Consider the following 13,258-nt stretch of genomic DNA (forward strand, 5'->3'; position numbering starts at 1 on the left):
TTGTCACCTATAGGAAACGTTTATTCAATAGTAAGTCAGGAAAAATGCAAAAATGACAGTAACCCACTAATTAGCAAAGAAAATGTAGCTTACCCACCTGGCAGTCTCTGGTTATTATGTTTACTCTTTTATTTTATGTCTTTAACTTTAGGGAATTATGCAAAAAAGTACATTTCTCACTCCCCTCTCCCTGCTTCCCCAGCTTTCACTATTGTTTAATATTTTAGGTCTTAAAAGATATCTATCTAATAACAAAAATGCCAAATAACCTTCTACTACTTTCTTTAAATCACAATTTGCACAGCCAGCTTGGTCTCTTTCAAAGGTCCTTGTCTTGTGGTCATTTAGCTGGCCAGCCCTAGAACGGACATAATATATCAATCTTAAACTAGACCCATATTTAATCATTCTATACTCTTCAAGATTCTTTTCTTGCTCAGTGTGAAACTCCAAAGTCTGAATCCCCCCTCATTATCTGGCTGTTGCCAAGTTGGTATACTTGGTGTTGACAGATGCCAACTTTCTGACCTCATATGTATCCTATTGAGGATAATTATCACAAGGGATCTCACCATATGCAGGTTTCTTTGCTTGCTTTATCATCTCTACTTTGCATAAAAATGCAAACTTCCAAACAGATAACTTAGATATCTCTTGACCTTTTCATTTACTCTTATTTCTTCGGCAACTTAGGAAATAAGTCAAATGCAAAGAAATCCAAAATCACTAATCTATACCTCAGTGACCAAAACAACAGTGAATGTTTTGCATCTCTAAAAATTTGATGTAAAAAAAGAATTCTAAATGGGGGTGCTCTTCTTCTGCTTGATTTCTTAGGGTTTAGACCCTGATGGATGTTCAGGAAGAGGGGAAACTTATGCATAATTTGCTCACATGGTGAAGATCTCCATGATATAAAATAGCTCCTATGTAATAGAAATGTAGAAATTGTTAGAAGTTGAGGACCTTACGAGACTTTCATGAAGTCTGTAAAATGAGGCCAAACATCAATGCCCTGAAATTTTTTCTTCCCTCTATCCCTATATTAAAAACTAACCTCATCTTTCTCCCCTCCACACCCCCACCAACCCCCAGAAAACTATTTCAGTGAGCTGCAATGTAAAGATTGTAGCCTTTCCCCTTATCTTCTTGGCTCTCACCAAGTTCTCATGTCCAGGGCCATGACTGGGTCAGCTAGTCTGGGCCATTTCCCCCCATTTTTTTTTTTTTTTTTTGCAGCAATCAAACCTTTTCTCCTTGTTTCTGGAATTCCTTGCTCTATCATTTCTAGGAGGTCTTTCCCATTCCTCCCTTCAGTCAATTTAAAAAAGAGTTTATTTCAGTTTGCCTATGTGTGGTTTCCATATTTGCCCTAGTTTTTTTTTTTCTCTTTCCCCCACCGTACACAGAGAATGATGGAGGAGGGTAACATTTCATTCATTGGTTTTACACTTGGGAGCAAATCTAGTCAGAATATGAAAGTGCTGTTCAGAAAGGAAACCACCAATTGAGGCCTCCATATTCCAGAAATCTCATGTATACACTGAGTGGAAAAATATTTAACTTTTAAAAATTTTGTGACTTTATTTTATGAAGCTGCATCAATAACCACAATGCTGATTATCTGTAATTCAACACGTTTACATTGAGGCTCCTTTAAAAAAAAGGCTGAGAACAATTTGCTAAAATGTTACCCATGTGCATCACCTCCTCCTCCACATTGTTTTAGTGTGAAATTATATAGGTGAGGCTTGGGGAATGCCCCATTTTTGAGGGGGACAGGTGTCTGCCATCATCAGGAAGACAATATTTAAATGTAAATATGTATAAAATTAAGGCACTGCTACTTTGAATAGTCCCATAACCTCAAGGTTAATATTTAGCTTTTCCCAAAGCAAGCAGGCCACTGCCCTGTACTACAGTTGCCTGGTGATCATTCCAGCATGGTGCATGCTTATTCCCTTTAGAGAGTCCAGGGGCCCTTTGCATTCAAGAGAGGGTGCGAGTGAAATGCCAATCTAAAACGGGAACTTGAAAAACGGATTTGGGTGGGATCCAATATCTGCCAGAAACCAGATGCCAATGAAATAAACGGTGCTGCTAAAATAATAAGTCTACTAATAACGACGGCGATAATAGCTCACCAATCAATTACAACTCTGGAGGAAAGCTGGGCATTTGGGAAAAGGAGAATCCGCAAACGAAAACCACGAGAAAAAGCTAAATCTGGTTAGCAAGTGAGCGCAATACATTTTTTTTTTAAATTGGGGTGTGCAGAATTCACTTCTTCCCCAAGCGGCGTCGAGTTCTTTAGCTCCGGCAATACTAAATCAGGACCAGTGCCCTGGCAGAGTAAGAAGGTTTTAGAAAGTGCTATTAGAAAGTGAGACGTCAACGATTGAATTTTCTGGCCCGCTGGCACCTAGAAGGAAAGGTCACGCCGAGAGTGGGCATCTCTTCTGGGAAAAGAAGAAGCAAACGACGGGGCGGCAGGGTGACAGAGAGGCGTGCTTTCAGGAAGCCACGCGTCGTCGCGCTCTTTGGCCTCTCCTTGGGCCCCGCTAGGACAAGTACCCGAGCGCCGCTAGACCAAACGGGCCACATTTAGAAAAGGTCCCGCTGTTTGTGGCCCGCACCAACCTATTGCCACCTCTTCCCACCATCCCTTTTCCCCCCCGGCCCTTTGCCTTTCCGTGAGTTTGGAGCAACCCGGGTACCCAGGGGGCGCCTTTCCCGCAAGCCCACTCCCGGGGCCCCCTCCTGCAGTCGCGGTCTTATCGAAGTCCTGGCCTAGCCAGGCTTTCGGACGTCTGTCCCCTCCATCGACGCTCAGAACTCGCAGAAGAGAGCACTTCGGGGGTGACGGGCGTCCTCTACTCACCGGCAAGTGGCCCAGATCCGTGACCTCCTTGTCCCTCCAACCCCCAGGTCCCGCCATGACTTCGAGCGGAACCGGAGCGGGTGACTGAGTTAGGCACGCTCGGGGAGTCTGAGGTGGAAGCGGACAGAAGTCGAAGGAGAAGGGAAAGGGAAAGGGCCGGGGAAGGCAACGGGGACCAGGGTTTGCGGCGTGGGAGAAAGAGGAGGGGAATGTGGAGGGAAAAGAGCGAGGAGCGGAGGGAAGCCGGAGTTTGAGAGGCGGGAAAACGAGTCTGGCTAAGGCGAGAGAAGAGTCTGAGCGTCCGTCCCGGAGACCAAGGAGTGAGAAGGGTGCTCCGAGGGCGAGAGCGCAGCGTTTGTCCCGGCAGGGTGCGCCTCTTTCAGGGTGGGGAGGGGGGCGGTGCAGGGAGGGGGCCCGGGAGCAGCTCGAAGGGGATTGGTGCAGCGTCACGTCGCCAGGTGGGCAGCCCCGCGGCGGGGAGGCGGGCGAGGGGGCCACTGGCCGAGAGAGGTGCTGAAGGACTATAACGGTTTGCGAGCCGGCCCCCGGCGGCCGCCCCCTCCCACGTCCACCGCTGAGCCCGCCGCCCCCGCCCCCGCTGGCGAGTGTTCCACAGGAAACTTTTTCGAGGCAGCTGCCAGCCCCGGAAAACCGGTCCCGCTCCGCGCCGCTCCCAGTCTGGGCCCCACAGCTCTGCAGTCCAAACAGCCCGCGCCCTCACCTCTCCACGAAACACTTGTGACTTTTCTAGTTGTCTATTTTCTCTTTCTGCTCCTCTAATTTTATTGCTCCATTTATTGCAAAGACCCATCAAGACAGATAAGGAAATGACTTACCACTGGGTTAGGGATCAGACCTAGGCGAGCCCCTGTGAGGGCGGGGCGGGGAGAAAACACCAAGTGCGCCGCAGGGCTACCACAGCTTGGTCTTCGAAGCCACTAGCCTAGGGCAGCGCAGCGTGGACAGGGCCGCTGCGAAGTCCCCTCGAGGGGGTCTACATCTCTTCTAGCCCCGGGCTAGTTGGTACTAGGCCCGGGCTGCCCAGTCGGAACCGCACCTGTTCACAGGTGCTGGGAGTTAAGAGAGACTGAGTCTCAGAAGCCCTGGTTACCCCAGGTCCTAAGTTTGCAGTTCGCCGCGTTCGCAAAGCGCAGAGAAAGTTCCTGCGTCCTTCCCAGTCTCCAGCTCTTGGGCCGGGTTTCATTCATTCGCTCCTTTGTTGCAGAACATTTCCGGGTGCCCAGGCTGTTCGCCTCCGTTTCCCCACAAAGCGCAGGAGGTCCGATACACGGTTTAAAAGAATCTGACAGAGGCGATTTAACCTTGAGAGGTAAGGCACCTCTTGAAGAGTTTATGGGAAAGGGAGTTGGTGTGTACAACTAACCGCATTCTAAGCTCTTGCACTGCAAAGAACTTTAGAAAACGTCCCAAAGCTGCTTACTTTCCCTGGAGCTCATCGACTGCATTCGCGCACCCGCACTCCGGAGTCAGAACGCGATGTGGGGGGTTGTTTCCGGTTTCTTTCTTTTTTAAGTAAAAAAATTTCTACCTCCTCTAGGAAGATTTACAGGAATAATTCTTCCCACAGACCTGGAGCTCACCATTTCTGACCCAGGCTTCTAACTTTTGTTATTATTTTCTTTTTATATTGGTGGATTTTGTTTATTTCGTGTCTGTTTCAACTTCCGAGTTTGACCCCTTTACATTCCTTAACCTCCGAACCTCAGTGAGTTCTGTAATCGCCGCAGTCTGAAGAACCCGGTCTCGCTAAATAAAGAAAATTCTCTGTGAACGGGTGCGGGAAAACCAACTGCCGCCTCCCCCCAAAAAGAGACTCGGATGTTCTGGATCGAATTTTCGTATTAATTCAAATATGATGTAAACCAAGCAAATTTTATTTTCCAAGAATTCAAATCTTGACAACTCCACCGCACAAAATCTTGCCTTTTTAAAATACAGTTTAAGCATTCCTGAATGATCAGAAAAACTCTTCTAGATCTTGCTAAATATTAATCTGAAAATAACATTTCATAGCTACAGCTGGGCAGGTGAACTAATTAATAGAAAGTTACACTTTTTAATACATATCTAGTTTTTAGAAATCAAGAGAGTCAAGAAATACAACATTTAAAGGAAATCTGAAGAGAATCTTTGCTAAAGGGAAGAAGTGTTGAGACTTTTTTTTTTTAAACAATGCAGTTTGCTGACGGTAGGGTGTGGGGAAATGCCCCGTGGCCCCCGATGGCAGAGAGTGTTTTAGCCTGTCTAAGGGGACAAGTCCAGACCAGGCAAAAGAATCCAGGCTAGATCGTTGGGCTCTCTAGTTGCAAGGCTCCGTGGGAGGCTAGCGGCTTCTTGACTCCATGGGGATTAGCCGCATCGCCGGGTGGAACCCCCGTGGTAGGGGGAGGGGAAGCTAGGTGTTTGATCAGAACTTGACAGACAACCTACACATTTTTAAAGTTATTATTATTTTCAAGGAAAAAAGAGTTATGGAAGAGCGTGGAAACTTTGCCTGTAAGCTGCCATTATGGGGATTTTTGTGGCCAGTTTGGGGAAGGTCAGCCTGGCTAGCCAACCAGAAGGCAAATAGATGGCCCCCAAGCATGAGGCTGAGACAAACCCTGAAGTAGCGCACTTGTTTTCCAACTTCAGGACTTCTTTTCCCCTCACCCCACAACCATCACTTCCCCTTCTCCCTTCCAAAGTGTTTTTTCTCTCTCTATTTCCTGACCTCAAACTGCGTGAAAATAACCCTAGTCAATCCAGAGTCTAGGAACTTGTCAGATTGTATTTTACCCAGAAATAATTTATTTGCCAACACTTTATGTCCCATATTTATTCCATCCATTTCTCCTCCAATCCATTCTGTTATCTTAAGGCCCTGTGCACTTTTGATTGTTGTTATTTTTTTAATAGCTAAAATTTATTGAGTACTTGCTATATGTTCTGGACAAAGTGTTTTGTATATAATTATCTCATTTAATTTTGTCAAAAATTCTTCCAGCTTTTAAATTATCTCTGTTTTATAGGCAAGGAAGTTGAGGCACAGAGAGATGAAGTAACTTTCCTAAAGCCTCACAGCTAGTAATTGGAGGAGCCTGGCTTCCAATTCAGGCAGTCTGACTCCAGAACCCACTTGTCAATGACTGTTGAAGGGCCGGTGCATATTTTGAGACTGTGTGAAGAGGAGCCAAATTCAAAAAAGCTTCAGGGTAAGTGAGATCAGATGACATTAGCTAGGCCCCTGAATATCCAGTTCCCCTTTCCCCGCTTTCGGCCTGCAAGCCCTCCTAACAGAAATAACAAGGGCTTTATAAGAAGTAATGGAACCCAGCTATAGCCCAAGAGTAGCCAGTGACTTGCCTGTGCAGAGGGTACCAAGTGGATCACCTCACAGGGAAAAATCATGGATTTCAAGCTTAAGAAACTTCCAGAGAAAAAACCCAGCAATTTTCAATGCTTAGAAAATATTAAAATCCATTCCTATTCCTTCTAGAGAGTTTTTTGGCTGAAAAGAAACCTTATTCAGTGGAGACTTGAAGGAGGCTGTGTTTGTGAGCAATCGTGCTTAGCAGACCTGAGACGCTAAATGGCAAGGTTACAGCCAGTTAGCTCAGTTGGTAAGAGTACTGCAGACATGGTGCCAAGGGTATGGGTTTGATCCTCCAGAGGGCCAGTGTGCATCTCTCTACTCTTTGGCCCTTGATAGCACCTCACCTCTGGCCAGCCAGCGATGCTTTCATCTTTGTATACAAAGAATTGCATATTTGTTTTTTCATGTAAATTGCTAATTGCCGTAATCTGGAGAAATTATACTGTAAGAGCATATGTGTGTTATGAAAAATACAGATTCAAAAGATTCTAGGCTGCTTTTTCTTCTTTTTCATTTATACATTTATAACTGGTAATATATATCTTAATCGACACTAAAAATGAATCTCATAAAATGCTTTATTACACATCTGTTAAGCATTTAAACACACAAAATGGTCTGCCATTTATTGTTTTTCCTCCATTCTGACACCTTGGGTATGAAAATGAGTGTCTTGTAAACTTCTGTTAGGACAAGTTTGCAGCCTACATTACTGATCCATAGTGGGAATAGCAGAATTAGGTTACATAGCAATCTTCTTGACAAGATACTTTGCACATTTGTGATTGTAAATACTCAAGGACCAATATCTCCCAGTATACATGTGAATGGCTGGGGCAGCCTATCGTTAAAGCTCTCAGGATTCCTCTTTGAGGGAGGAACCTCCTTTGGGAACCACTGGGCTAAAGGACCTTCTTATGGTTTTCATTCTTCTTTTTGGAGACAACTTTGAAACTGTAGGATTTCTGCCACAGTCCCCAGCACTCTTGCCACTGATTCTTTGGATTTTTCCTATGTGTCAATCTTCTGGGGACAAAGCAAAAAAAAACACCTGATGTTTCTCAGGCTAAAGGTCATGAAATGTGCCTTCTGACCATAGTTTGCAAAGCTTCTGTCACTTGTCATGGAATGCTCTTAAGCTCGGCATGATTTGAGCTATGCTTGTTTCTAAAATGGGGCCCTGGAAATCTGATCCCAGCTGAACATGGGTCTTGTCGCTATTGAAAACTGGAATGCTACTCTAAAAAAAGACAATTGTTTTATAAAGAGACCTAAAACAGGGAAATTAAAACCAAAAGTCAGATGAATTTCTGAAGTTAGCTATGGGACTTCCTTTTTTCTCACTCTTTTCCCTCTTTGAAGGCCATACCATTCCTAGTCCTGGAATTCCCAACCCAAGAACTTCAGGCTAGCCAGCCTGCCTCCCTTAGCACAAACACATATAGGAACACATCTACCAGGATGGTAATGAAGCTTATGCTTCAAGATACCTCACTTGCACTTCTAAGGTCCTGGGAGTAGTACTAGTAATTCTGCATTGGCAATTTTATATTCTGTTTTGAAGTAGGCTCCCAAAATTATAAAAGCTTAAGATCCAACAGAAGTTGGATTTGGCCCTGAATGCATAATGTATAAAGAACATAGTAAAGTTGAAGTATGTGTGTGTGTGTGTGTGTGTGTGTGTTTAATCTCCATAATATTACTGAGACTTAAAAAAGTGAGTTGCAATTAGCAATCCACAACTAGAGTGTGTGTATTTTGAAAAGAGAGAAAAATAAAAGGAGGAAGAGAGAAATAGCATGGAAGTTTAAGAAATTAAACATTTACGTAGAAAGGAATACATTACATAAGTAGGATGGATATCCTTTGAATTGAGGATTAAAAGGAAAGAGAAAATGGAAGTGATATTGTTATGAGAGTGTGCTATAGACTGATGACAGGAAATATATGGGCAATGCTTTCCTAAATCTAGGTCACAGCACTGCCACTGGGGGAGGAAGTAATAATGATAGCATATTTTTAATGTCTTATATTATTGTATTAGAAAATATCAACTCATTGTAATGTCAAACAACTCAAAGTTGAATGCAGAAAAAGGTAACAGTCTCTACCTTTTCCATCCAATCACATACTACCACCACAACCCCCTCTCCCAAGTTGTTAACAATTTGGTGTACCACATTCTCGATGACAATAAACTTTAGGAAAACACACACACATGGCATTCTCTCCTTATTCTTTTGTTCTCTTATTTTTAAATTTATTTCTCAAGAAGTAGGATTCTTGTTCATGGCTCTGTCTTGTAGAGAGCAACACATACATGCACAAATACACACAGAATCAAGAATGTCCTGAGAGAACATTACTTCAACAAAAAAATATTGTGATACACTACACAGTAGTGTTGGAAAAGAGAGAAAATTGATAGAGTACTCAGCTGTTGTGCTGAGGGGCAAATCTCTAGGCTCAGAAAAATGACAGACTTAAAAATTTTTTAAAAACCCTACATATGTGATTATGGTGATCTTCAGAATATAATAGAAGTGCTGCAAATTTGAAAACAGGCAAAATTCCAATTTTCAAAACAGAACAAAAAGATAGATTCCAGAGACTATAGACCAGTAAACTTGATGTTGGTTCTAAGGGAATTCTCACAGAATATTATATAGATGGCTCCTAGGAGGTGCTTCCCAGGAGCAAGCAGGGATACATTAATAAGGTACCATGACAAACCACCTCATATTTTATTTTGAATGATGTGACATCAACCTTCAAGGTAACCCCCAGTGAACCAGGCATCTTGTCATTCATGACATGACCTTGTGTGGTATCCTCCCACAATTAATGAGGGCTGACCTGTGTGGCCAATAGAATATGGATGAAGTGCTAATGTATGACTTATAAAGCTAGGTCATAAAAGACATTGAAGCTTCTACCTAGGTGTCTCAGATTGCTTGATCTGGTGGAAGCCATTTGCCAGGGTTTGAAGACATTGAAGCAGCCCTGTGGTGAGACCTACATGGAGAAGAACTGAGACCTGTGGACAACATCCAATACCATCTTGACAATTATGTAATGAGTTACATTGGAAGTGAATTTCCCAGCCCCATTCAAGCCTTAAGATGATAGCACTCACAGGTAACATCTGACTGCAACTTCATGACAGACCCTGAACTAAGCCACTCCTAAATTCCTAACCCATAGAAAACATGAGAGATAAGAAAAGATGATATTTTTACACCGCTAAATTTTGGGATGAATTGTTACAAAGCAATAAATAACTAGTCAGATGAGTTGCTCACCAAGTAGACCAGGACACTACTATAGTCAATGTATTTTTATTTCAGTAAAGAATCTTATAATATCCTCTTAGAGTAGATAGGAAAATGTGGGATGGAAAAAGCACAGAAGGGCATAATTAGATGAACAAAACAGTTGACCAACGAATCAATAGCAAATTGAAGAGAATTTGTGATACTGATATAAGGTTATGCTGAGCATAATGAAATATATATTCTGGAGTAGCACTGTTCAGTAGAACTTCTGTGGTGGTAAAAATGTTCAATATCTGCACTGTTAATTAAGTATGATAGCCTCTAGAAACATGTGGCTGATTACTTGAAATGTGACTATTACAACTTAGGAATTGAATTTTAAATTTAATTTAATTTTAATTGAGGTAACCTTAAATTTATTTATACAGTGCATAATTTATACAGTGTATAATTTAAAATTATACAATGGCTAGAGGCCACTATACTGGACAGTGCAACTCTCTATGATTTAAGAAATAAGGTTTGTTAAAATTAGTGGAAAAATAAATAGAATCCTAAGGAGAGTAACTCTAAAAGGAATGTGATACAGATTTCTATCCTTGTCTTGGTTTTCAAATTATTTATCAATGTTTTAGGTGACAACATGAAAGACATGCATATAACTTTTGTTGATGAACCCAAACTGTGAAGAATTATTAATATATAGGTTGACCACCTCAAGGCCGAGCAAGAAGGGAGTAGAGCTAAGGAAGTGATTGGGCTGAGACATAAGGTAGTCTTTAGGGTTAATTCAAAGGAAAGGGTCCCAAGGTCAGAATAGGGTAGAGAAGACAAGCAATAAATTGGCCATAGGTTTGGGAGGCAGTGAAGCAGACAAGCTGAGAAGATAAAACTAGAGATGAGACTAGAGCTGCCAGGAAGCTAGAATGATGAATGAGCAGGGGGTTAGGAAAGGGAGGCAGGGGGCAAACTGAAATGCAGCAAAGAATAAGCACAAGTGAAGGCCCATTCTACTGGCTTTTGGCTGTCTTGTTCCTCTGGTTGTTTTTGCTTATGACATTTTGCATTCCCTCTGGGAATGGACTAGAGCATTAAAGTAGCAGGGGCATTCTGTAGAGAATCGGACTCTGCAAGAACCTAGAATTATTGGCCTAAACCAACCAGGTGACATTTTACAGATATAAGTGTGAATTTTTGCATCTTGGTTTGAAAAACAAATAATCAATTCCATAAGAACAAGAAGGGGAGAAACAACTTTAAAAGGTAACGTTAATCTAGTATTGCAGTGATACCAGAAAGGCCAGTAAGATAACCAAATCAAAGACAATTTTTTAAATTGTACCCAGGTAAAGACACTAGAAGAGGGCTGTTTGTTTAAACAAATTAAATAGTCTCCAAACTAGGGAAAATGAATAATGGTTAATAATTTAGAAATTGTGACATTTGGAAATGTTGAGGGACTGGTGATGAACAGCCTTTTGAGGAGAAGGCTTAGGGAGATGGAGTAGCTATCTTCACATATTTTTAATGGGAAGTCATAATAAAGAGGGATCAGTGGATAGATGTTCCAAGAAGGTAAAACATATAGCAATTTAAAGAACATTCTAATAGTTGTCACTATAAAGAATTAGCTGCTTTATGAAGGAAAGAACTCTCTCTAACTGGAAATATTTCAGGAGGAGACTACCCTGGATCATCTTCCCTGGATTTGTACAAAGAACTCATGGATTAGAAGGTAGATTGAACTAAAGCAACCCTAAATCCTTTCCAATTCTGAGAAACTGCAACTACTGTTCTTTCCCCCTATGTATTGTGGTATCTGGCTATTCACTCAGAAGTCATTGCTATTCTGTTTCCAACTTAGGGACATGTACTATCCTTAAGTCACACCCATGAAACTACATTTTATATAAAGTCACAGAACAAATGCTACACTTGGTTAGAATTCAAAGACATAACTAGCTATTTTTATATGTGGAGCAAGTGCCAAGCAATGCAAACATTGCCACCCCTCCTTCCCTCTCCCTTTAGCCTCCTCCTGATCCTAGGCGTTACCACACAAAGTGCACTCTCAATCACAATCTGCAAGTATGTACTTCCATTTCTTCTGTTTTTCTCTTTGCAGTATTCAAACATTAAAGAGGGTCTTTAAGGACAGGTTTTTGTGTGTGTATGTGTGTGTGTTGGGGGGGTAGTGTGTTACTTCTGGGAATGTATGACTATGCTACTCTCCCAACCATAATTTAGGGAACAAATCCAATCAATTATTCCTCTTATAGTGCTTCCAAGAAGAATCTGTGAGAGTGGTACATGCCCTACATGATATACATTCTCATCCAAGGAGGATACTGAAAGCACAGTGATAGTATTCTTTAATATTTTTCCATTTACAATAACCATACATACTTGCTGTAACAAGTCAAGTCATATATGGATGTGTAAAGAAAAAGTTAATAATCGCTTCTTCTCCCATCTCACATCATTGAGATAATCAGTGTTAATAGTCTGGGTTTCATCTTTCCATACTTTTATCTTTTCTCATAAAAATATGCAAGCATAATATATTTTCCTCTATTTTTTAAGTGAGAAGATAAGATTGTACTATACATATCACTCAGCAACTTGTTTTATTTCACTTAATATTTTATACACAGCAAAGCTTATAGATCTAACTTACTGTTTTAAGCGCGTCAGGAAAAGACTGTTAGCTTTGATCACATAAAAACTAAAATAATTAAATGGACCTGGAAAAATATTTGCAATATATATGACCAAAAAATTCTTAATCTCACTAATAGGCAAGGAGCTATTAAAAATTGATAGAGAAAAAAGTCTCTCCAATGGAAAAATGGGCAAAAGCTATGAATAAGCAATTCACAGAAGAAGAAATACAAGTAACGAATAAATATATAAAAACTTGCTCTACTTCATAGTAGTCAGGGAAAATTAAATCCAGAGAAAACGGATATTTCATTAAAATTATGAAACGAATAAAACTTTATTGTAAAAAAAGGGTAACAGTAAAACTATGAAATAAAAGTATATAAAGTAAAGAATAATAATCTCATCTTAACCTTTGCAGTCTCACTTTCTGTGAGTTAACAGTATTTACTATTTACCACACAATTCTCCATTCTTTTACAAACCTAAACAAACCCATAACAAAGGCTATTCTTTTACATTATTTTTTTAAAAATTTTATTGAAGTATAGCTAACTTAAAATATTATTTTAGTTTCAGGTGTATGACATAGTGATTAGACATTTATATACAATATGAATGGATCACCACAATGTATAGTAACGATCTGTCACCACACAAAGTTATTACAATATTATTGACTATTCTCTATGCTGTACATTCCATCCCAGTGACTTATTTATTTTACAACTGGAAGTTTGTACTTCTTAATCCTTTTCATCGATTTCACCCAACCCCTCAAACTCCTCCTCTCTAAAGACCATCAGTTTTTTCCTGTTTCTATGGGTCTGTTTCTGTTTTGTTTGTTAATTTGTTTTGCTTTTTAGATTCCACATATAAGTGAAGTAATATGGTATTTTTCTTCCTCTGACTGACTTATTTTATTTAGCATAACACCCTCTTAGTCTATCCATGTTGTTGCAAATGGCACAATTTCATTCTTCTTTATGACTGAATAATATTCCATTATATATATATACACACATATATATGTGTATATATATATATATATATATATGTATATAC

The 13,258-nt window shown here is 40.8% G+C and overlaps 1 protein-coding gene across 2 annotated transcripts in view; it reads right to left on the reverse strand.

Annotated features, from left to right (window-relative positions):
• The window catches only part of NRK (Nik related kinase), a 154,848-nt gene extending 151,670 nt beyond the window's left edge, over positions 1-3,178 (reverse strand). For both annotated transcript variants that reach the window (XM_024750551.1, XM_024750550.1), the window contains exon 1: positions 2,882-3,178. In XM_024750551.1, coding sequence (XP_024606319.1) covers positions 2,882-2,938 — 57 coding nt within the window. In that variant the 5' untranslated portion in view covers positions 2,939-3,178. The remainder of the gene's footprint in view (positions 1-2,881) is intronic.
• Positions 3,179-13,258: the final 10,080 nt, after the last annotated feature.

Source organism: Neophocaena asiaeorientalis, unplaced genomic scaffold (genome assembly GCF_003031525.2).
Source record: "Neophocaena asiaeorientalis asiaeorientalis breed wild unplaced genomic scaffold, Neophocaena_asiaeorientalis_V1.1 scaffold390, whole genome shotgun sequence".
In the NCBI taxonomy this organism is placed as follows: Eukaryota; Metazoa; Chordata; class Mammalia; order Artiodactyla; family Phocoenidae; genus Neophocaena; species Neophocaena asiaeorientalis.